At 44.4% G+C, this 21,415-nt stretch overlaps 1 protein-coding gene across 2 annotated transcripts in view; it reads left to right on the top strand.

Moving 5' to 3' along the window:
* Positions 1–21,415, top strand: part of SLC13A3 (solute carrier family 13 member 3) — an 86,652-nt gene that overhangs the window by 44,655 nt on the left and 20,582 nt on the right. Inside the window, exons 4-8 of one of the 2 annotated variants that reach the window (XM_027977271.2) lie at positions 4,804–4,870; positions 10,801–10,986; positions 14,243–14,368; positions 18,844–18,939; positions 19,872–19,976. In XM_027977271.2, the coding sequence (XP_027833072.2) occupies positions 4,804–4,870; positions 10,801–10,986; positions 14,243–14,368; positions 18,844–18,939; positions 19,872–19,976 (580 nt within the window). The remainder of the gene's footprint in view (positions 1–4,803; positions 4,871–10,800; positions 10,987–14,242; positions 14,369–18,843; positions 18,940–19,871; positions 19,977–21,415) is intronic. The other variant, XM_042230225.1, reaches the window with a different exon arrangement.

Below are 21,415 nucleotides of genomic sequence, written 5' to 3'. Positions count from 1 at the left end.
TGTAACAATGTGAGAGATAATAAATTCAGTATTTTTGAAGAAATTTCAAATTTATTAGAAGGATAATGAAATGAAATAGTCTAAGAAGGCTATTTGGAAATTGGTAGAAGTTTGTAATGCATTTTCAAATTGAGTTTCATTAATAGGTAATACAATTTTATGGGGATTGGAGCCAATCAAAGTCTTAGTTCTATTTCTCCCATTGATAATTATTAGAGTGATTAAATAAAGATAGGGCATGACTTTGTCCCTCTAAAATGGGTATAGATCGGTTATTTTTTTTTTTCAGATTTTATTTATTTATTTATTTATTTTTACTTTACAATATTGTATTGGTTTTGCCATATAGATCCATTATACTGGGTGTTCTTGTTGGGCAAGAAGTCTGGTGGGAGAACGGAGAGAGGGGAGTTTAAATAACTTTAAAGGCAATTCAAGCCTAATACGAGTAAGAAATTATTTTTGTAATTTATTTTGTACTAAACAGAATTCCTCTCGTGTCTCTTGTGAAAGTGAATGAGGGCTATTTAAATCAGGATCTCCTTTCAAAGTATTAAATAAATTAGTCAGTTGATAATTTGCAATGCCCAAAGAGGGTCTAATCCAGTTTATATCACCTAAAAGTTTTTGAAAATCATTCAAGGTTGATAATTTATCAATACGAATTTGTGTTAGTTGGGGAGTAATATGTTGTCTATTAACAATAGATCCTAAGTAATGGTAAGGTGTAGAGGTTTGAATTTTTTCAGGGGCAATAATTAATCCAGAGTCTTTTAAGCATCGTTGAGCTATATCAAACATATGTTGAGTCTCTAAAACAGATGGAGCCAAAAACAATATATCATCCATATAATGAATAATAGGAAAGTCAGGAAATTGTTTTCCCACAGGTTCAAGGGCTTTGGCTACATAATATTAACACATGGTGGGAGAATTAATTATTTCTTGAGGCAATACAGTCCATTGATATCATTTATGAGGCCCAATGTGATTAGGAAAAGGAAAAGAGAAGGCAAATCTTTCTCAGTCTAGAGTGTGTAAAGGTATAGTAAAAAAGCAATCCTGTAAATTTATAATAATAATATGCCAGTTTGAGGAATAATGGTAGGTGATGGAATTCCTGGTTGTAATGTACCCATAGGTTTCATAGATGCATTAACTTTTCTAAGGTCTGTTAAGAGATGCCATTTGCTAGATCTCTTTTTTATTACAAAAATGGGAGAATTCCAAGGAGAACAAGATTCCTCAATATGTTTCTATTTCAATTGTGTATAGATAAGTTCCTCAGCAGCCTCTAGTTTCTCTTTTATAAGGGGCCACTGCTCTGCCCAAATAGGCTTGTCACTTTTCAAGTAATTTTAATAATTGCATTGTTTGTTAAGTGAGCAGTGGCCCCTAGGAAAAATGTGGAATACATGTTTGAGCTTGTCATTGCATAAGTAAATCTCTTCCTATTAAATTAAGGGGTGCATCTTTCACATAAGGTTATCATGTTGTGGGCTGGCCTTCTGGTCCCTCACATGGATGTATTTGGACACTTTGATAAACCTCTTGTACTTTGGTTTGAGAAACTCCTGCAATCTGGCAAGAAATTCTCTGGATAGGCCGAGATTTGGACCATAAATGTTTGGAGATAATAGTAATATCAGATCCAGTATCAAGAAGACCAGAAAATTTTTTGCCATTAATTTTGATATTTATATTTGGTCAGGTATATTCAGATATAATTGATGTCCATAAGGATAATTTTTGATCTGTACTGCCAAATCCATCTGTCCACATACCATCAGAGGAGTTAATAGAAATGTAAGGTAAAAGAAGTAATTGAGCAATTTTATCTCCCTTTTTAAATTGCCATAATATCTGAGATGACATCATAATTTTAATTTCTCCCTTATAATCTGAATCAATTACTCCAGGGTGAACAGTAATTCCTTTAGAAGTCAGACTAGATTGGCCAAGTAAAAGACTGAAGGTTTGTGGGGATAGGGGTCCAAAAAGTCTGGTAGGTATTCTAAAAGGGACTGCTTGAGGAAAAAGGAGAAAATCATTTAGGCCTGGTATATCAATGGCAGCACTGCCAGATGTTGAGGGTTTGAGGGAAAAGATGAAGTTTGCCCCTGGTTTTTGTTGATGGGGACCTGAGGAGTCCCCAGCTTGGAGTTTCCCAAAATAGGCTTTCCTTCAACATCATATTTAGACTGACATTCCCTGGCCCAATGTATCCCCTTAGGGCAACGAGGGCAAATTTCTGGGGGTTTTTCAACAGTTTTAATTTTTTGTGTGTGCTTTTTAGGGCAATCCTTTTTTAAATGTGTTTTATCTCCACATGCAAAACATCTTTCATTCTCCTTCTTAAAGGCAGAAGCCATTGTTTCAGCTAGCATTTGCATTTTTTCAGTTTCTGGTCCTAAATTGCGACAAGCCTTCAAATAGTCGATAATAGCCCCAGTCTCACGGATTGGAGAGATAGCTCTTTGACATTTCTGATTTGCATTCTCATAAGCAAGCAGTTTTCCTAGTTGCCTTTTGGCTTCTTCTCCAATAACACTATGGGAAATAGCAACTTCCAATCTAGTTAAAAAAAACAGCATAGGCTTCATTAGGTCCTTGAAATATTTTTGTGTAGCTGCCTTTAGGTTCTCCCTGAGGAGTCATTTGATCCCAAGCTTCAAGGGCAACTTCTTTCAATTGCTCATGTAATAAGGGAGGGCATTGTATTTGGGCTTTCACCACATCAAACTGCCTTGTACTGGTTAACATTTCAAAAGTAATTTGGTTTTGGGGAGCGCCAGCATTAGAATTGGCATGATCTCGGGCTACATCCTGAAACCACATTGTCCTTTGAAGATATTCTCCTGGCTTAAGAAGAGCCTTTATCAAAAGTCGCCAATCATAAGGAACAAAATTTCCGACAGAAGATGCCATAGCATTTAAAAGTTCCTTAGTAAAGGAAGAATGAGGGCTGTACATAGTTACAACTTTTTTCATCTGTTGCATGTGAGAAAAATCAATGTATTGATGTTGAGGTATAATTTGGCCTTGAGCATAAGGATTTTTTAAAACAGGAAACGCAGAAAAGTCATCAGCCTCAGAGATTCGAGATTGTAAAGCCAGCAATCCAGAAAGCCTTCGTCGTGAAGGAGAATGAGTAGATAGTGTTTTCTCATAAATACGAGTACAAGTTAAAGGCTTATCATTATCATCAAGGAAAGTATTGTCAGCCTCGGAAGAGTCATTATCAGAGTCATCTTGTCCTTGAGTTGAGAGGACTTTCGGTTTGGCGCCCGTTGCAAGAGGAGGAGGAGCACTTGGGGCAACCAGAGCAGTGCTGGTGGGAAAATTCTGAAATATTTTATGTTGTTCTAATTGGGCCTTTTGTAAAGTTTCATCATCTAATTCATATTCATGTAACAAGTGTTCTGCCTGTTGTCAAATATTGGGGGGGGGGGGGGCTAGAATTTCCTTGAAATGGCAAAATTACAGCTTTAATGAGGGCCCATAACGGCCAGAAATTTATTGGAATATTTTTTCCCCATCTTGCAGCTCATTCAACATTCTGTTTAACCTGGTTCCAAATCTCTAAATCAAAACTACCTTCATCAGGGAACCAGGGATTATGTTCAGTTACCATTTGGAGACAAGCCTCTATTCACTGACATGAAACCGAGAGTCCTTGAACTTTAAATAAATGATGAAGCAAAGTTGAAAAGCGGTGGGGCTGTCCAGCCGTTTGTCCCGTTACCCCACACTTACCGACCTCAGTGGGTCCACAGTCACTCCACCAGCTTGCCAAGGGAGTACTCCAGGTCCCTGTTCGGGCGCCACTTATTTTGGTCTTGACAGACCAGAACCTGGGGACAGGAGTCGATGAAAAGAAGACGAAGAAAAGAAGGACTTGGGGGACCCAAGTCTCTAGTGGAACAAGGGTGCTTTAATCATGGTGGCGTGTGCATATATATTGTTATACACGGAAGCTTTAGGCAGAAAAATATAAAGTTGAGCAAAACCATGGAAAGCAGATGCATGACAACAGTAACCAAGGGAATGCCAATCGTCATGGGGCCGTAACAACAGTAACTAGGGGAATAACAATCATCACAGCGCCTGAAGACAACCCGTGTATCGAAAATAGGAACATGACTAAGTAGTTTTATAGAAAAGTAAAAGGTTACTGAAAGGTCATGACCTCAGTCCTGAGAACTGCGTGCAGCTCTGCTCATTCCTGTTTTCCAGGAACTGATAAGGAACAGAAGGCCCCTGAGAAACAGAAAACAACATATAGGATTCCTTAAAATTAAACGTTCCCTGACACCCGAAGTTTTCTTTCTTGATTATTGTCAGTCATCCTCTCTAGAATAGTGCTTTTGTGGGAGCAAGGACATTGTCCTATATTATTCACTGTGTACCCCAAGCTGATGGTCAATAGTACACAGTAGGTGCTCAATAGATGTGTTTTGAATGAGTGGCAGATTGGGGTCACCCATCCCATTGCTGATCCATTACCACACGTAGCCAGTCTTTCCCAAACATCCCCTTGACAATAACAGTCGAGGTTAGCCTAGGCTTGAGTTATGGCTTGTCCAGCTGCCTTGCAGCTAACTTCCTGCCCCCAGGCCTGAAGCCCTCTCCTTATAGGAACAAGTTGGGTAGAAGGATGGAATTTTGAGTGTCTTTTTTTTTAGTCCAATGACTAGTATAGGCTGGGACCTGAGGAAGTACTCTTGATTGACTACACCAGAAGGGGACGCTTCTGTCCCACCTGCTACATCCCACTAAAGACCTCATGCTCTTTTCTCCTAGCTGCTGTGCGGAAAAACGGCTTGCACACTGTGCCCACGGAGATGCAATTCATTGCTGGCACAGAAGAGTGAGTTCTCCTGGTGAAATTCATAGAGGAGCCCATGCTTGATCCAAGGAGAGGATGAACAAGAATTCCATGCTGCAGGCAATCCCCACCCCCCATTCTTCTCCCAATGACCCAATGCCTAAGTTACCACCACTTCTCCCTGAGCTCCAGCCTCCTTGAAAAAAGAAAACATGGGATGGGCAGGGGAGTACAGTAAGCCCCTAAAGGTCTGCTGAGGTGAAGGGTCTGGAAGGAAGGACCAGAAGAGCAGGAGGCGCAAACCACACGATCGTCAAGGAGGAGAGGGTGTACCGGGCCAAGCTAAAGCTTTGTCTGAAGACAAAAGATCCCGAGACAGTAGCAGCCCTTCACACCTGTGTGACTCAGGAAGCATCTGGACACTGATGGCACAGTTAGTCTTGGTATTTTTTGTATACAGCAGCGAGGATATAAGACCTGGGTGCTTGGGGTCAAGCAGACTTGACTTTGAACCCTGGCTTTGCCACTTACCAGCTCTGTTGGTTTGCACACATCACTCCCCCTCTCTGAAACTCAGTTTCACCTACCAGCTGGACATGATGTCAGAACCCATCTGTGTTCTTTTTGCGGGTTGTTTTTGAGATTAAATGAGATCATGTAGATAAAGCCGCTTGTTAGGCCTTCCGTGCACAGATGGTAATGCTTGTTATTAATGGTATCGTTATCTCAATTTCATGATAATGAAGCAAACAGCAGGGAGTAAGGTGACTTGCTCAAGGCATCATTGCTGGGCATCAGTCAGGTCTGTTTCCTTCATTCAGCAAATTTATAGAGAACTTCCCATGAGCCAGGTACTGTCAGGCACATGGCAATGAACAGGAGAACAAAGCATTGGAAAGCAGGCTAGGGAGGGGGTTGGGGGAGGGAAAGGGCAGTATTTAAATGTGTGTCAGGGAAGACCTCACTAAGAAGGTCATTCTTGGGCAAACACCGGGGGAAGGTGAAGGGTCCTGGGGAATCTGTGGGAAGAGTATTCTTAGCAGAGGAGCCAGCAGGTACAAAGCCCTGAGAGTTCAAGGCAGCCGGGATGCTAGTGTGGCTGGAGATGGGCTCACAGAGATTGCTTGTGTGGCAGGAGGGCACTGGCTGGGGACAGAGCCTGTGGGACCCCACAGGCCATTGATGTAGTTTTTACTTTGAATGAGATGGGAACGGATGAAGGGTCTAGCAGATAGGGGCATGATTTTACATCAGTTTGTCTTATCCTGAGGCCTGTGCTCCTCCCTGGCACCATGTTTGGGGGCTTTGAGTCCACCTTTGAGATACGGTTCTGTAGTTGGCCCCACCACTCACCACCTTGCAACCTGGGTATCTGTTTTAACCATCTACCCAGGCAGAGCTTGTGCTGAGTCTGTTGGAAAAGCACTGATCCCTACCCTCTGGAACTCTTGTGTCCATTGGTTGCAGACCCCAGCCCCACTCTCAGTTCAGTTCAGTTCAGTTGCTCAATCGTGTCTGACTCTTTGAGACCCCATGGACTGCAGATTACCAGGCTTCCCTGTCCATCACCAACTCTTAGAGCTTGCTAAAACTCATGTCCATCGAGTTGGTGATGCCATCCAACCATTGCATCCTCTGTCGTCCCCTTCTCCTCCTGCCTTCAATCTTTCCCAGCATTAGGGTCTTTTCAAATGAGTTAGTTCTTTGCATCAATTGGCCAAAGTATTGGAGTTTCAGCTTCAGCATCAGTTCTTCCAAAGAATATCCAGGACTGATTTCCTTTAGGATGGACTGATTGGATCTCCCTGCAGTCCAAGGTACTCTCAAGAGTCTTCTCCAACACCACAGTACAAAAGCATTAATCCTTCAGGACTCAGCTTTCTTTATAGTCCAACTCACATTCATACATGACCACTGGAAAAACCATAGCCTTGACCAGACGGACCTTTGTTTGCAAAGTAATGTCTCTGCTTTTTAATATGCTATCTAGGTTGGTCATAGCTTTCCTTCCAAGGAGTAAGCATCTTTTAATTTCATGGCTGCAATCACCACCTACAGTGATTTTGGAGCCCCCAAAATAAAGTCTGACACTGTTTCCATTGCTTCCCCATCTATTTGCCATGAAATGATGGGACCAGGTGCCATGATCTTAGTTTTTGGAATGTTGAGCTTTAAGCCAACTTTTTCACTCTCGTCTTTCACTTTCATCAAGAGGCTCTTTAGTTCTTCTCCACTTTCTGCTATAAAGGTGGTATCATTTGCATATATGAGGTTATTGCTATTTCTCCCAGCAATCTTGATTCCAGCTCATGCTTCACCCGGCCCTGCATTTCACATGCTATACTCTGCATAGATGTTAAATAAGCAGGGTGACAACATACAGCCTTGAGGTATTCCTTTCCCAATTTGGAACCAGTCCGTTGTTGCAGTTTAACCGTTGCTTCTTGACCTGCATACAGATTTCTCAGGAGGCACATAAGGTGGTCTGGTATTCCCATCTGTTGAAGAATTTTCCAGTTTGCTGTGATCCACACAGTCAAAGGCTTTGGCATAGTCAATAAAGCAGAAATAGATGTTTTTCTGGAACTCTCTTGCTTTTTCGATGATCCAATGGATGTTGGCAATTTGATCTCTGGTGCCCCTGCCTTTTCTAAATCCAGCTTGAACATCTGCATTTTCATGGTTCATGTATTGTTGAAGCCTGTCTTGGAGAATTTTGAGCATTACTTTACTAGCGTGTGAGATGAGTGCAATTGTGAGGTAGTTTGAGCATTCTTTGGCATTGCCTTTCTTAGGGATTGGAATGAAAACTGACCTTTTCCAGTCCTATGGCCACTGCTGAGTTTTCCAAATTTGCAGGCATATTGAGTACAGCACTTTCACAGCATTACCTTTTAGAATTTGAAATAGCTCAGCTGGAGTTCCATCACCTCCACTAGCTTGGTTTGTAGTGATACTTCCTAAGGTCCACTTGACTTCGGACTCTAGGATGTCTGACTCCAGGTGAGTGATCACACCATCGTGGTTATCTGGGTCATGAAGATCTTTTCTATATAGTTCTTATGTGTATTCTTGCCACCTCTTCTTAATATCTTCTGCTTCTGTTCAGTTCAGTTCAATTCAGTTCAGTCGCTCAGTTGTGTCCAACTCTTTGCAACCCCATGAATCGCAGCACGCCAGGCCTCCCTGTCCATCACCAACTCCCAGAGTTCACTCAGACTCACATCCATCGAGTCCGTGATGCCATCCAGCCATCTCATCCTCTGTCATCCCCTTCTCCTCCTGCCCCCAATCCCTCCCAGCATCAGAGTCTTTTCCAATTAGTCAACTCTTCACATGAGGTACTGGAGTTTCAGCTTTAGCATCATTCCTTCCAAAGAACACCCAGGGCTGATCTCCTTCAGAATGGACTGGTTGGATCTCCTTGCAGTCCAAGGGACTTGCAAGAGTCTTCTCCAACACCACAGTTCAAAAGCATCAATTCTTCAGTGCTCAGCCTTCTTCACAGTCCAACTCTCACATCCATACATGACCACTGGAAAAACCATAGCCTTGACTAGACGGACCTTAGTCAGCAAAGTAATGTCTCTGCTTTTGAATATGCTATCTAGGTTGATCATAACTTTTCTTACAAGGTTAGGTCCATAATATTTCTGTCCTTTATTGTGTCCATCTTTGCATGAAATGTTCCCTTGGCATATCTAATTTTCCTGAAGAGATCTAGTCTTTCCCATCCTATTATTTTCCTCTGTTTCTTTGCATTGATCACTGAGGAAGGCTTTCTTATCTCTCCTTGCTATTCTTTGGAACTCTGGATTCAGATGCTTATATCTTCCCTTTTTTCATTTGCCTTTAGCTTGTCTTCTTTTCTGTGATTATGGTTTCAGTGTGTCTGCCCTCTGATGCCTTTTTGCAACACCTATCATCTTACTTAGGTTTCTCTTACCTTGGACATGGAGTATCTCTTCATGGCTGCTCCAGCAAAGCGCAGCTGCTGCTCCTTACCTTGGACAAGGGGTATGTCCTCATGGCCGCCCCTCCTGACCTTGAACATGGAGTAGCTCCTCTTGGCCCTCCTGCACCCACGCAGTCACCGCTCCTTGGACATAGGGTTGCTCTTCTCAGCCGCCACCCCTCCCAGGAGTCAAACTGAACTGTGGTGTTGGAGAAGCCTCTTAAGAGTCCCTTGGACTGCAAGGAGATCCAACCAGTCCATTCTAAAGGAGATCAGTCCTGGGTGTTCTTTGGAAGGAATGACGCTAAAGCTGAAACTCCAATACTTTGGCTACCTCATGCGAAGAGTTGACTCATTGGAAAAGACTCTGATGCTGGGAGGGATTGGGGGTAGGAGGAGAAGGGGATGACAGAGGATGAGATGGCTGGATGGCATCACCGACTCGATGGACATGAGTTTGAGTGAACTCCGGGAGATGGTGATGGACAGGGAGGCCTGCATGCTGCAATTCATGGGGTCGCAAAGCATCGGACACGACTGAGCGACTGAAATGAACTGAACTGAACTGAACTGTCTTCTTTTCACAGCTATCCTCAGGCAATGATTTTGCCTTTCGAATTTCTTTTTCTTGGGGATGGTCTTGATCACTGCCGCCTGTACAATGTCACGAATCTCCATCCATAGTTCATTGGGCACTCTATCTGTCATATCTAATCCTTTGAATCTATCTGTCACTTCCACTGTATAATCGGAAGGGATTTGACTTAGGTCATACCTGAATGGTCTAATGGTTTTCCCTATGTTCCTCAAGCCCCACTCTGGGCCTCAGTTTTCCATCCAAACTAGGAAGGGGGTGCACGAGAAGAACACTTTCTGCTCTTAGTCTCCTGTGAGGCTCAGTCTGGTTGGAGCCCCAGGTCCGAGGGAGCCCACAGGTCCCTGACTGGGCCTCTCACCCTGGATAACCAAGCATGGCATCTGTCTCCAGCTGCTTCCAGCCCTTGTCTTCCTTTTAGACCCCAGATCACATCCTCACCACCCACTGGAGAAATGGCCCTTCATGTTAGTGATTAAAGCCCCAAGATAGTTGAAGTGTCTTACATTCTTAAAAAAAAATTGATTTTTACACAAAGATAATTCTTAATTTCATCCACTAATAAACATTTTATAGTTGCACAGATAAAAGAAAAAGAACTCTTAAACAAAAACAAAAATGTACTCAGCACCTCACTCCCAAAGATAGACTAGAAGAGTTAAGTGAATACTATTCTAGACCATTTATCTATGTGTGTGTGTGTGTGTGTGTGTGTGTGTGTATTTTTAACAAAATCACTGACCATGCTATACATGCATTTTATAACCTATTACCTCAGCTAACTGAGTGTAGTGGATGTCTTTTCACCTCAATAAATTTGTGTCAGCATCATTATCTTTTAATTATATAATTAACAATTTTTGACTATATTATTTCCCAAACTCCACAAAGGTACCAGGAAAATAACCCAGAAAATACAAATAAAAAGTAAAAGGGGGGGGGGGAATATGTAATTCCATCCCCGCGAAAGTCCCCAAAGCAACTTTGTGTATATCATTCTAGACTTTTCTTAATACTCATATATTCATGAAATATGTGTATATTTTTAAAATAAAAGAAGTAAGTAGTGCTGTTACCTACCTTTTCACTTTATATAATGGGCATCTTTCATCTGAATAAATACCCATCTAAATCACCATTTTTATTAACTGCTTTGGTATTCCATCTAGAAACAGGATCGTCTTAATCTAGCCAATCCTTTTTTGATGGATATTTAAATGAAGTTTTCCATTTAAGTTATATTTAATACCAAGTATTAGTTTAGGACAACTTCTTAGAGTAGAACGCTTAAGCTGAAGGGTTGCACATTTTTAGAAGTGTTTGATTCCCATGCCAATTGCCTTCTAGCTCTCCCATCCCGGGCAGTGTGTTTCTCCACAAGGCCAGGAATTCTGAATGGCTTCTCTTTGGGTTTGTTTAAAGCAAAGACTGCCCTGAGGAGGCAGAGGCTCCAACGGATCTCCACCCTACCTCCAAGAAGGAGGAGGAATATCGCAGGAACATCTGGAAGGGCTTCCTCATCTCCATCCCCTACTCGGCCAGCATCGGGGGCACCGCCACCCTCACGGGCACAGCCCCCAACCTCATCCTGCTCGGCCAGCTCAAGAGGTAAGAGCGAGTGCTCCCCGTCCCCGGCACTGGGGCTTCTGCCTGTTCTACTCCTCTCCTCCTCCTTCACCCAACATCCAGGGATGTGTCTTGGGTGTCTACCATTGTCCAGGCTCTGGGGACCCAGCGATGCCCAAAGCCCAGCAAAATCCCTGCTCTGGGGAACTTCCATTCTGGTGGGAGAGACAAACAATAAAGGGAAAAGCAAGGGAATATATAATATGTTGGCGTGATCCGTTATGAAATAAAATCGAGCAGAAGAAGGGGGCAGAGGTAAGAGGAGTGGGCGCTGTTTTATCTAGGTTGGTCGGTATTGTGCCATCCCTCTAATATGGTGACATTTGAGCAGAGACCCAGAAGTGATGGGGTGAACTTTGTGGACGCAGGAGGGAAGAGCACCTCAGACAGAAGGAATAGCCTGTACAAAGGTGGGAAGCAGCCCAAAGACTGGCCGGGCTGGGGTGCAGAAGGGGCTAAGGTAAGAAGACCAGGGCAGGCACTGTCAGGAGAGTCAGAGGAGAGCTGAGAGCAGAGGGGTGACATGACGTGACATCTCCTTCTAAAACCAACCCCAGTAGGAGGTACTGGTGTGTGGCTGTGATGTCCTCTGAGAAGCCTTGCAGCCAGGCACATGGGCCAGCAGTGGAGTGGACTCTGCCAAGTAAAATCTCCCCATCACCGAACCTGTTCAGACAGAGGTTGAGTGGCCATTTGTCAGGGTGTGAGAATCAAAGAGATGGATTCTCTGATGGTTTGACATCAATTCCATTTTTTCCAAACCTCTTCGTCTGAAGATGTTAAAAATCCTTGTATTTCAAGATTCTAAGTACTTTCAGATTCCAAGATTCTGAGAGGTGGGGTTTCTAAGGTTTTGTTACTGTGGAAATGTTTCATATATTAAATTAATCCATGTGAATCCAAATGTAAGCATTTAACAAAACAACAGAACAACATGATATTCAACATGGCTCCATGTGCTGGCTGACGTCTTTATCTGGTATTCAGCCAAAGAATCAAGGATTTATAGGGATGATGGAGGAAAAGCTAACTGCATTGGTCTTCCTGAGAGTGGGTTTGATGTACGTAAGTCAGTTCTATACTTGTGGGTATTCAAAGTTATTTTCATGAGAAAACTTAAGTGCACCCATGTCTTACCTCACAAGCTGATTTTAAAACCTTAACTCTCTACCATATTCTCAGGTTCTCAAATCCTTTGATTTTCAGTTCAGTTCAGTCACTCAGTCATATTCAACTCTTTGCAACACCATGAATCACAGCACACCAGGCCTCCCTGTCCATCACCAACTCCCAGAGTTCACTCAAACTCATGTTCATCGAGTAGGTGATGTCATCCAGCCATCTCATCCTCTGTCATCCCCTTCTCCTTCTGCCCCCAATCCCTCCCAGCATCAGGGTCTTTTCCAATGAGTCAACTCTTCGCATGAGGTGGCCAAAGTATTGGAGTTTCAGAATCAGCATCAGTCCTTCCAATGAACACCCAGGGGTGGTCTCCTTTAGGATGGACAGGTTGGATCTCGCTGCAGTCCAAGGGACTCGCAAGAGTCTTCTCCAACACCACAGTTCAAAAACATCAATTCTTCAGCGCTCAGCTTTCTTCACAGTCCAACTCTCATATCCATACATGACCACAGGAAAAACCATAGCCTTGACTAGATGGACCTTTGTTGGCAAAGTAATATCTCTGCTTTTTAATATGCTATCTAGGTTGGTCATAACTTTCCTTCCAAGGAGTAAGCGTCTTTTAATTTCATGGCTGCAATCACCATCTACAGTGATTTTGGAGCCCCCCCAAAATAAAGTCTGACACTGTTTCCACTGTTTCCCCATCTATTTCCCATGAAGTGATGGGACCGGGTGCCATGATCTTAGTTTTCTGAATGTTGAGCTTCAAACCAACTTTTTCACTCTCCTCTTTCACTTTCATCAAGAGGCTTTTTAGCTCCTCTTCACTTTCTGCCATAAGGGTGGTGTCATCTGCATATCTGAGGTTATTGATATTTCTCCCGGCAATCTTGATACCAGCTTGTGCTTCTTCCAGCCCAGCGTTTCTCATGATGTACTCTGCATATAAGTTAAATAAGCAGGGTGACAATATACAGCCTTGACATACTCCTTTTCCTATTTGGAACCAATCTGTTTTTCCATGTCCAGTTCTGTTTCTTCCTGACCTGCATATAGGTTTCTCAAGAGGCAGATCTGTAAAAAACAGTGATTCTCAGCCATGGGTGTGTTTAGAGTCTCCAGGAAAGGTGAAAAAACATATGCTTGGGTCTCAGCTGCAGAGATGCTGATTTCAGAGGTTGGGCATGGGGGCCAGGCATTGGTCTTTTCCCAGTTGATTCCAGCCCCCATTGCAAACCTTTGGTGTCTTTTCATCTCCATTCTTTGAGCAAAGCCTGGCTGTGAGACTGAAAACCAGAAGCCAAGATGGTTCTGCTTCAGATATGGGGACCATCCAGGATGACCCATTTGTCTCCTCGGTTAGCAGGAAGTGCCAGCAAAGGGTCAGTCAGCTAGGAGGACAAAGCAGGGTGTTCAGTGTTAGTTCTTGCTGGAGGCTGTCCACAGGGATGGACAGGAAAGATGGGAGTACTGAGGCCCTCAGGGGCTGGTCCAGAGTTGAGAGACGGGGGACATGGGAGGGCATTTGCTGTCAGAGGGTTTTCAGGCTGCCTATTCACTCTGATGTGAGCAAGCCTTGAAAAGAGATTAGGGAGAAAATGCTGGAACTTTAAGTAAAAATATCCAACATGAAGGGTTCTGAGTAAAGGGCATGCAAATTACATGCAAAACGTATACAACGTTTAATTGCATAAGCCTGGGCCTTCTCATCGGGAAGGGAGGTATTTGAAAGGAATGTGGGGTTTATAGGAGGTTCTGATTTTCCAGCAGGGCATGTGGTGAGACAGGGAAATGGCTGCCCTGAGTGTTCGCCTTGGTCTTCCCTCCCCAAGTACATCGTATTGGTTTATTCTGATCACACCTGATATAGGAACTTTATATTGGGTTGGCCAAAAAGTTTGTTTGGGGTTGTTTTTTCCAGACCATGAAAAAATGGAATGAACTTTTTGGGCAACACAATATATTACTCAGAAAATACAGTGGGGAAAAATCTGAAGCGCTTCAGCGCCCCTGTGAATACCGAGCATACTTCCTTCAGTTTTCCTCTGTAGGGATGTGTCCATCCATCCGTCTGGCTGACGCTGGCGGGCTCTCACCTCTCTCTTTTCTCCAGTTTCTTCCCACAGTGCGACGTGGTGAACTTCGGCTCCTGGTTCATCTTCGCCTTTCCTCTCATGCTGCTGTTCCTGTTGGTGGGCTGGCTCTGGATCTCCTTCCTCTATGGAGGGATAACCCTGAGGTACCCGGGCACTTAACTTGAGCTTTGCAGCAGATGGAACCGGGCTGGGGTCCCAGCTTCCCGCTCCCTTGCGAGTGACCCTCCTAAGTCCTTCCAGTTTCCAGTCGGATATAGTGCCCGTAGTCATCCTGGCCTCCCAGGGGGTGGGGATTACAGGTGGTGTGGGATCTTGCCTGCTGAGCTCAGGCCCTGGGTGAATGCCACCCACCATCAATAATCACGAATTGTATTATTCCTTAAGTCAGGTCCACACTCACACCACAGGAAACGCTGTTCAGTGTTTCTCATTTCACGGGGCCTCAGTACAGGAGGTAATTTGGGGCAGCCTGAGGACAAGGTATCAAATAACACTGACTCTGATAGTGAGAAAAATATTCCTTTATCAATGCTGCTTATGCTGGGGAGAAAGTCTCAGTAAGGTGGGGAAAAACTTTAACATCTCTCTAGGCATCTGGTCCCATCAGTTCATGGGAAATAGATGGGGAAACAGTGGAAACAGTGTCAGATTTTATTTTGGGGGGCTCCAAAATCACTGCAGATGGTGACTGCAGCCATGAAATTAAAAGACACTTACTCCTTGGAAGAAAAGTTATGACCAACCTAGATAGTATATTCAAAAGCAGAGATGTTACTTAGCCAACAAAGGTCCGTCTAGTCAAGGCTATGGTTTTTCCAGTGGTCATGTATGAATGCGAGAGTTGGACTGTGAAGAAAGCTGAGTGCCAAAGAATTGATGCTTTTGAACTGTGGTGTTGGAGAAGACTCTTGTGAGTCCCTTGGACTGCAAGGAGATCTAACCTGTCCACTCTGAAGGAGATCAGCCCTGGGATTTCTTTGGAAGGAATGATGTTAAGCTGAAACTCCAATACTTTGGCCACCTGATGTGAAGAACTGACTCCTTGGAAAAGACTCTGATGCTGGGAGGGATTGAGAGCAGGAGGAGAAGGGGATGACAGAGGATGAGATGGCTGGATGGCATCACTGACTCGATGGACGTGAGTCTGAGTGAACTCCGGGAGTTGGTGATAGACAGGGAGGCCTGGCATGCTGCGATTCATGGGGTCGCAAAGAGTCGGACACGACTGAGCAATTGAACTGAACTGAACTGAACATTTCCAAATCATCCTTTTAAAACAGGAAGAGCGAGTCTCAGGCCCAGAGACTTAAGCCAGCAGTGGTATCCAGCCAGATGTAATAATGTTGCTTTGCTTTCATGTCTTTATTTTTATGGGTACTTTCTTTCTTTTTATGGGTTGACAGGTGATTCTTGTTTGCTATTTATGGCAGTGATAGAAAGCTTTCTATTTAAATATCTGCCTTTAATTAAAATGCTAAATCTAGTTGGAGCCCATGGCACGTGAACATAGGAACATTTGTGAAGGGAGTTACGAATGTGTCAGTTCACTTCAGTTCAGTTGCTCAGTCGTGTCCGACTCTTTGCGACCCCGTGGACTGCAGCACACCAGGCCTCCCTGTCCGTCACCAACTTCCGGAGTTTACTCAAACTCATGTCCATTGAGTCAGTGATGCCCTCCAACCATCTCATCCTCTGTTGTGCCCTTCTCTTCCTGCCTTCAATCTTCCCCAGCATCAGGGTCTTTTCCAAGGAGTCAGTTCTTCACATCAGGTGGCCAAAGTATTGGAGTTTCAACTTCAGCATCAATCCTTCCAATGAATCCTTCCAGGACTGATTTCCTTTATGAATGTGTGGGTCTGGGAAAATACTCACATAGGAGCTTCAGCTCAGGGCTGGAGTAGCAGGCATGTCATAAAGTCATTCTCTGACTCAGTTTCCTCACCTCTCTGGGCCTTAATTTTTCTCATCTGTAAAATGGGACCAGTAAGAGCTATTCAAGATCAAAGAGATATGAAAACCCCTTGAGAATAGAAAAGCTCTGACTGTGGTGTTTCTTGACCTGTCAGAGCAGAAACTTGGGGTTCAAAGCCCGGCTTAGTCCAGAGAAGCAAGCCCAGACATTGGACTCAGATAAACCAGATTTCACATCATGGTTCTGCGTGACTTTGAGCGACTCTGTCCCCTCCCTGAGGCTTTACCTCTTTAATTTCTACAATTTTCACTTGTAGATAGGGGATAAAAATGAAGTCTGGGTTTCCTGGGTGGTTCAGTGGAATACAGCTTCCCTGATAACTCAGTTGGTAAAGAATCCACTTGCAATGCAGGAAACCCCAGTTTGATTCCAGTGTCAGGAAGATCTGCTAGAGAAGGGTAGGCTACCCACTCCAGGATTCTTGGGCTTTCCTTGTGGCTTAGCTGGTAAAGAATCTGCCTGCAATGTGGGAGACATGGGTTTGATCCCAGGGTTGGGAAGATACCCTGGAGAAGGGAAAGGCTACCCACTCCAGTATTCTGACCTGGAGAATTCCATAGACTGTATAGTCCATAGGGTCGCAAGAGTCGGACACAATTGAGCAACTTTCACTTTCAGTGGAAAAGAATCTGCCTGCCAAGTAGGAGACAGGGGTTTGATCCCTGGGTTGGGAAGATTACCTGGAGGAGGAACCAACCAACAGGAGGCAACCCACTCCATTATTCTCGTCTGGGCAATCCCCATGGACAGAGGAGCCTAGTGGGCTGCAGTCCATGGGGTCGCAAAGAGTCAGACACAACTGAGCAACTAAGCACACACATTCCCCTACTTATAATATATAAGGGACTTCTCTGGTGATTCAGTGGTTAAGACTCTGTGCTCCCAATACAGGAGGCCTGGGTTCAATCCCAGATCAGGGAACTATGATCCTGTGTCCTCTAAGGTGCGGCCAAAAAAATAAAAAATAAATACAATATTTGAGAGCATCTGTTTCCATGCAGCAAGGTGGATTTTTGCCAATCTGATAAGAGAAAAATAATTTGCATTTACTTTAGGAGTAATTTTGAAGAATTTTTCATACTAAGGGGTAAGATGAAAACTTTTCATATATTCATATGAAACCCTCATATATTCATATGAAACCCTCATATATTCATATGAGACCCTGGTATTTCCTCTCCTGTGAATTGTTTAACTGTGTGTTTATACACTTTGTACATTTAAAAACTTGATTGCTGGTCTTGGTTTTATTGATTTCTAGTATTTTCTCTTTATTGAAAGATTAGTGCTTATTTTGAGTATGAGTTACAACTTTTTTTTCCTGATTTTTCACTTTGCTTATCATGCTTTCTTCTGTGCATAAATTTTTAGAAGCATTTTATGAGGTGAAATTATCGATTTTATCTCATGTGGCTTCTAAATTTTCAATTGCAGTTAGAAAGGTCTTCCTTCCCATTATAGAGTTATGAAAGAACAGTCCCATGTTTTCTTCTAGTATTTTTGTATTTTGTATGTTTACATCTTTTCATCTATTTGGAGCTTGTCCTTTAGGGTGCAGTGTAAGGATGCAACTTTGGGCTACAGATTTGGAGTCAGCATTTTTTGTTGTTCCAGATAACCATCGAGTTGTCTCGATACCTTTTCCTGACACACAAACATTTTTAATTTTAATGAAGTCAGTTTATTTTTGTTTGCTTGTGCTTTTCATGTCATATCTAAGAAATATGTGCCTAATCTGAGGCCATGAGAATTTATCTCTATGTTTTCTTCTAAAAATTTTATAGGTCTCCCTCTTCTTATGTTTAGGTCTTTGAACCATTTTGAGTTAAATTTTGTGTGTACCAAGAGGTAGGGGGCTCCACGTTCATCCTTTTGCATGTGGCTGTCCAGTTGTCTTGGGCCTTCCCAGGTGGCTCAGTGGTAAAGAATCTGCCTGCCAAGGCAGGAGATGAGGGTTCGATCCCTGGGTCAGGAAGATTCCCTGGAGGAGGAAATGGCAACCCACTCCAGTATTCTTGCCTGGAGAATCCCTTGGACAGAGGAGCCTGGTGGGCTGTAGTCCATGGGGTCTCTAAAGAGTCAGACAGGACCGAGCAACTGAGCTCGCACATACGCATCCAGTCGTCTTAAGACCGTTTGATGAAAGACTGTTCTTTCCCCGTTGAATGGTATTGGTACCTTTATCAGAAATCAATTGACCGTAGAACTGTGGGTTTATTTCTGGACGCTCTATTAGATTCCATTGATCTGTATGACTTACATCATTGACTGAATAGGTCATCTTTCCTACAACAAGCTGGGGCACCAACTTTATCATAGACTAAATCCCCATTTATGGTGGGGTCTATTTCTGGACTTTGTATTTTATTTCCCTGGTGTGTATGGTTTATTCCTGAGTCTGTTTGACCCCAAAAAAGATTTTAAGCCTGGGAGCCAAATGATCAGATTCACATTTTTAAAAGACCATCCAGGCTATAGGTGGGCAGAACAGGTTTTAGAAAGGGAACAAGAAGGCAGGGTGACCACCCAGCAGGCTGTCACAGAGTCTCCAAAACAGAGGCAAAGAGGCCTGGCTAGATGGAGGTGGGTTGCTGAGGTGTTTTAGACTGCACTGGCCACTGCTAACTTCCCCGCTTTCTGTTTCAGGGGCTGGAGGAAGAAGAAATCTGAGCTCAGAACTGATGCAGAAAATAGGGCTCGAGACACGATTCGGGAGGAATTCCAGAGCCTGGGGCCCATCAAGTACGTGGCGCAGAGATCCTCGCTTGGGGTGGGAAAAGAACTGGGCGCTAGACTTTCAGGAGAGCTACCTCTTGGGGACTGAGTCCAGAGGGAATTTCAAGACCAAAAGCCTGGGAGCCTGGAGACGGAGGGTAGGGAGATGACTTAACACAGTCAGCCTCTTGCCCTGGCACTGGGGTCGATACCCCGAGGACCAGCAAACCTCTCAGGCTTGGAGTGGGGACATGTCGCCTCCCTGCCTAGGGCCCGCTTTCCCTCCTGATCCCTGCCTCAGGTGGCTCCCAGCACCTCGTTCAGTGCATGTTAACGTGAAAATAACCAAGAGTCAGCAGGCCCACACACAGGTCTGACTCTGCTACTAACTTCCTGTGTGGCCTTGGGCAAAGCACTAACCCTCTCTGGGCGCTGCTTCCTGATCTGTGAAATGGGCACACTGGGTAGATATTTAACTCCAACATTTGGGGGGTCTCTCTTTTGCCTCTGTCTGCCCCTCTCTCCGTGTTTGTCGCTCTCTGTATCTGCCCCACTCTGGATATCTGACTGTTCCCCTCTTTTGCCTACCTCTCTGTTCCCATCAGTTGCCTTTCTCTCTGGTTTTCTGACTCTGTCCGTGTCTCGCTTTCTTTCTCTCTCTGGATTGTCCCTAGGACCCTGGGAATGATATGACGTGTTTGCAGGGAGGTGGGCCTGATGCTTAGGAAGGATGCTGGGGGCACATGGAAGCCCCAGGAAAGGAACCGGTTACACCCGGCACTCCCCGTCCCTCAGTCTCGGACCTCCCGCCGAGGCAGTGAACCACTACTTCCGGCTCTCAGAGGCAGGGCCTAGGCGTAGCCACACCCGCACCCAGTGGGCCCCCGCCCCAGGCCTTCCCTTGCTGCTGTCAGGCCAAAGCCCAGGGTCACCCCGGTGTTCACATCTCTGCGTCGCAGGTTTGCCGAACAGGCCGTGTTCATCCTTTTCTGCGTGTTCGCCATCCTTCTCTTCTCCCGGGACCCGAAGTTCATCCCTGGCTGGGCCAGCCTCTTCACCCCTGGGTGAGACTCTGGGGACCCGTGGGATGGAGTCCAGTAGGGGAGCCTAAGGGCTGGGCCCCCCGGAGCTAAGGAGGCAGAGCCGCTGGGGAGAGCTGGGCTAGGCTTCCGCCTCTCATCCCGTGTGGTTATTACCAGTTCCTTCTTTTGCTCTCAGAAGAGCTTAGGTTTGGATGATAAAATATCTGGGTTCTCGTGTGATAAGAGCTCTGCCTTTGGAATCAGACAAAACTGGGTTCGAATGCCAGTTCCGCCACTACAAACTGTGCAGCCCTGAGCACGTGGCTCATTCATTCATTCCATTATTCAATCAGTCAACTTTTATTGAGCACCTGTTAGGTGCTCAGTTGCCCCGCGGCATGTGGGATATTCCTGGACTGCAATGGAACACATGTCCCCTGCAGGTGGATTCTTAACCACTGGACCAGCAGGAAAGTGCCAAAAACTTGCTTTTTTTTTTTTTTTTTAGTTTACAAGGTATCTCAGTTGAATTTCCGTGTCAAACATAACAGTTGATGTTATTTTTTGTCTTTTTTTAAAACAAGCAAGGGGTACTTCATTATACATATGATAATACACAATTTATTTAAACATGTCCCTACTAAAAATCCCCCCCCCTTTTTTTGTTCTTATCAGTAATGAACATCCTGGTACATAATCTGTGTACAAGAGCCCAGTTATTCCCTGAAGATAAATTCCTAGACGTACAAGAACTGGATCAAGGGGTATTCACACGTAAAGTTTTGAAACGTACTGCCAGCTCCCCCACTCCCCCTTCAGAAAGTTTATTTTTCCACCAATAGCCTGTGTTTCTCAACATCCCCATTAGATATTGTCAGCCTTTTCACGTTTTACTTGTCTGTTAGCACGTGTTTTCATCTGTGTTTCTCTGTTACTTTGATACTGACCATCTTTCCCAGTTTCTTGGCAATTTGAATACTCTTCTTCCCAAATGTGTGGGCTGAAAGCGCCTTTGTTGGCATTTGGCTCTGTGCTTTATTGAACTCAGAGCCAGAAATATCTGCGTTCAAAGTCATCTCTTCTACAGACCATGGTCTGGCCCTGAGCAAGTTGCTGCTGTTCTCTGAGACTCAGATTCCTTATTTGAAAGGGAAGATACCTGCCCCTGAGGACTGTCTCTGAGACTTCGGTGGGGTTGATATCCCCCCCGGACACATTGTGGATTCTTGGAAGGTGGCAGGGAGGTTTCAAGGGGCTGTGAGGTGGGCTCTGCTGATGTGAGCTTCATCTCTGGGTTGCATCTTTGTGTGCTAAGCTGCCCACCCCAGGAGGAGTGCAAACAGGAACTGAACAAATACACTCAGGGCTTCACAGGAGCCCCAGTTATAGTGATGCATAGGGATTCCACAGACTCCAGCCTTTGGCAGCTCTCAGATTCTCCCCTCCTTGATCAAATCCCTCTTCCTAGGGTCCTTGAAGTG

This window comes from Ovis aries, chromosome 13 (assembly GCF_016772045.2).
Source record: "Ovis aries strain OAR_USU_Benz2616 breed Rambouillet chromosome 13, ARS-UI_Ramb_v3.0, whole genome shotgun sequence".
Classification (NCBI taxonomy): Eukaryota; Metazoa; Chordata; class Mammalia; order Artiodactyla; family Bovidae; genus Ovis; species Ovis aries.
Note: the sequence above shows the minus strand (reverse complement) of the source record. Positions and strands in the feature narration are given on the sequence as shown.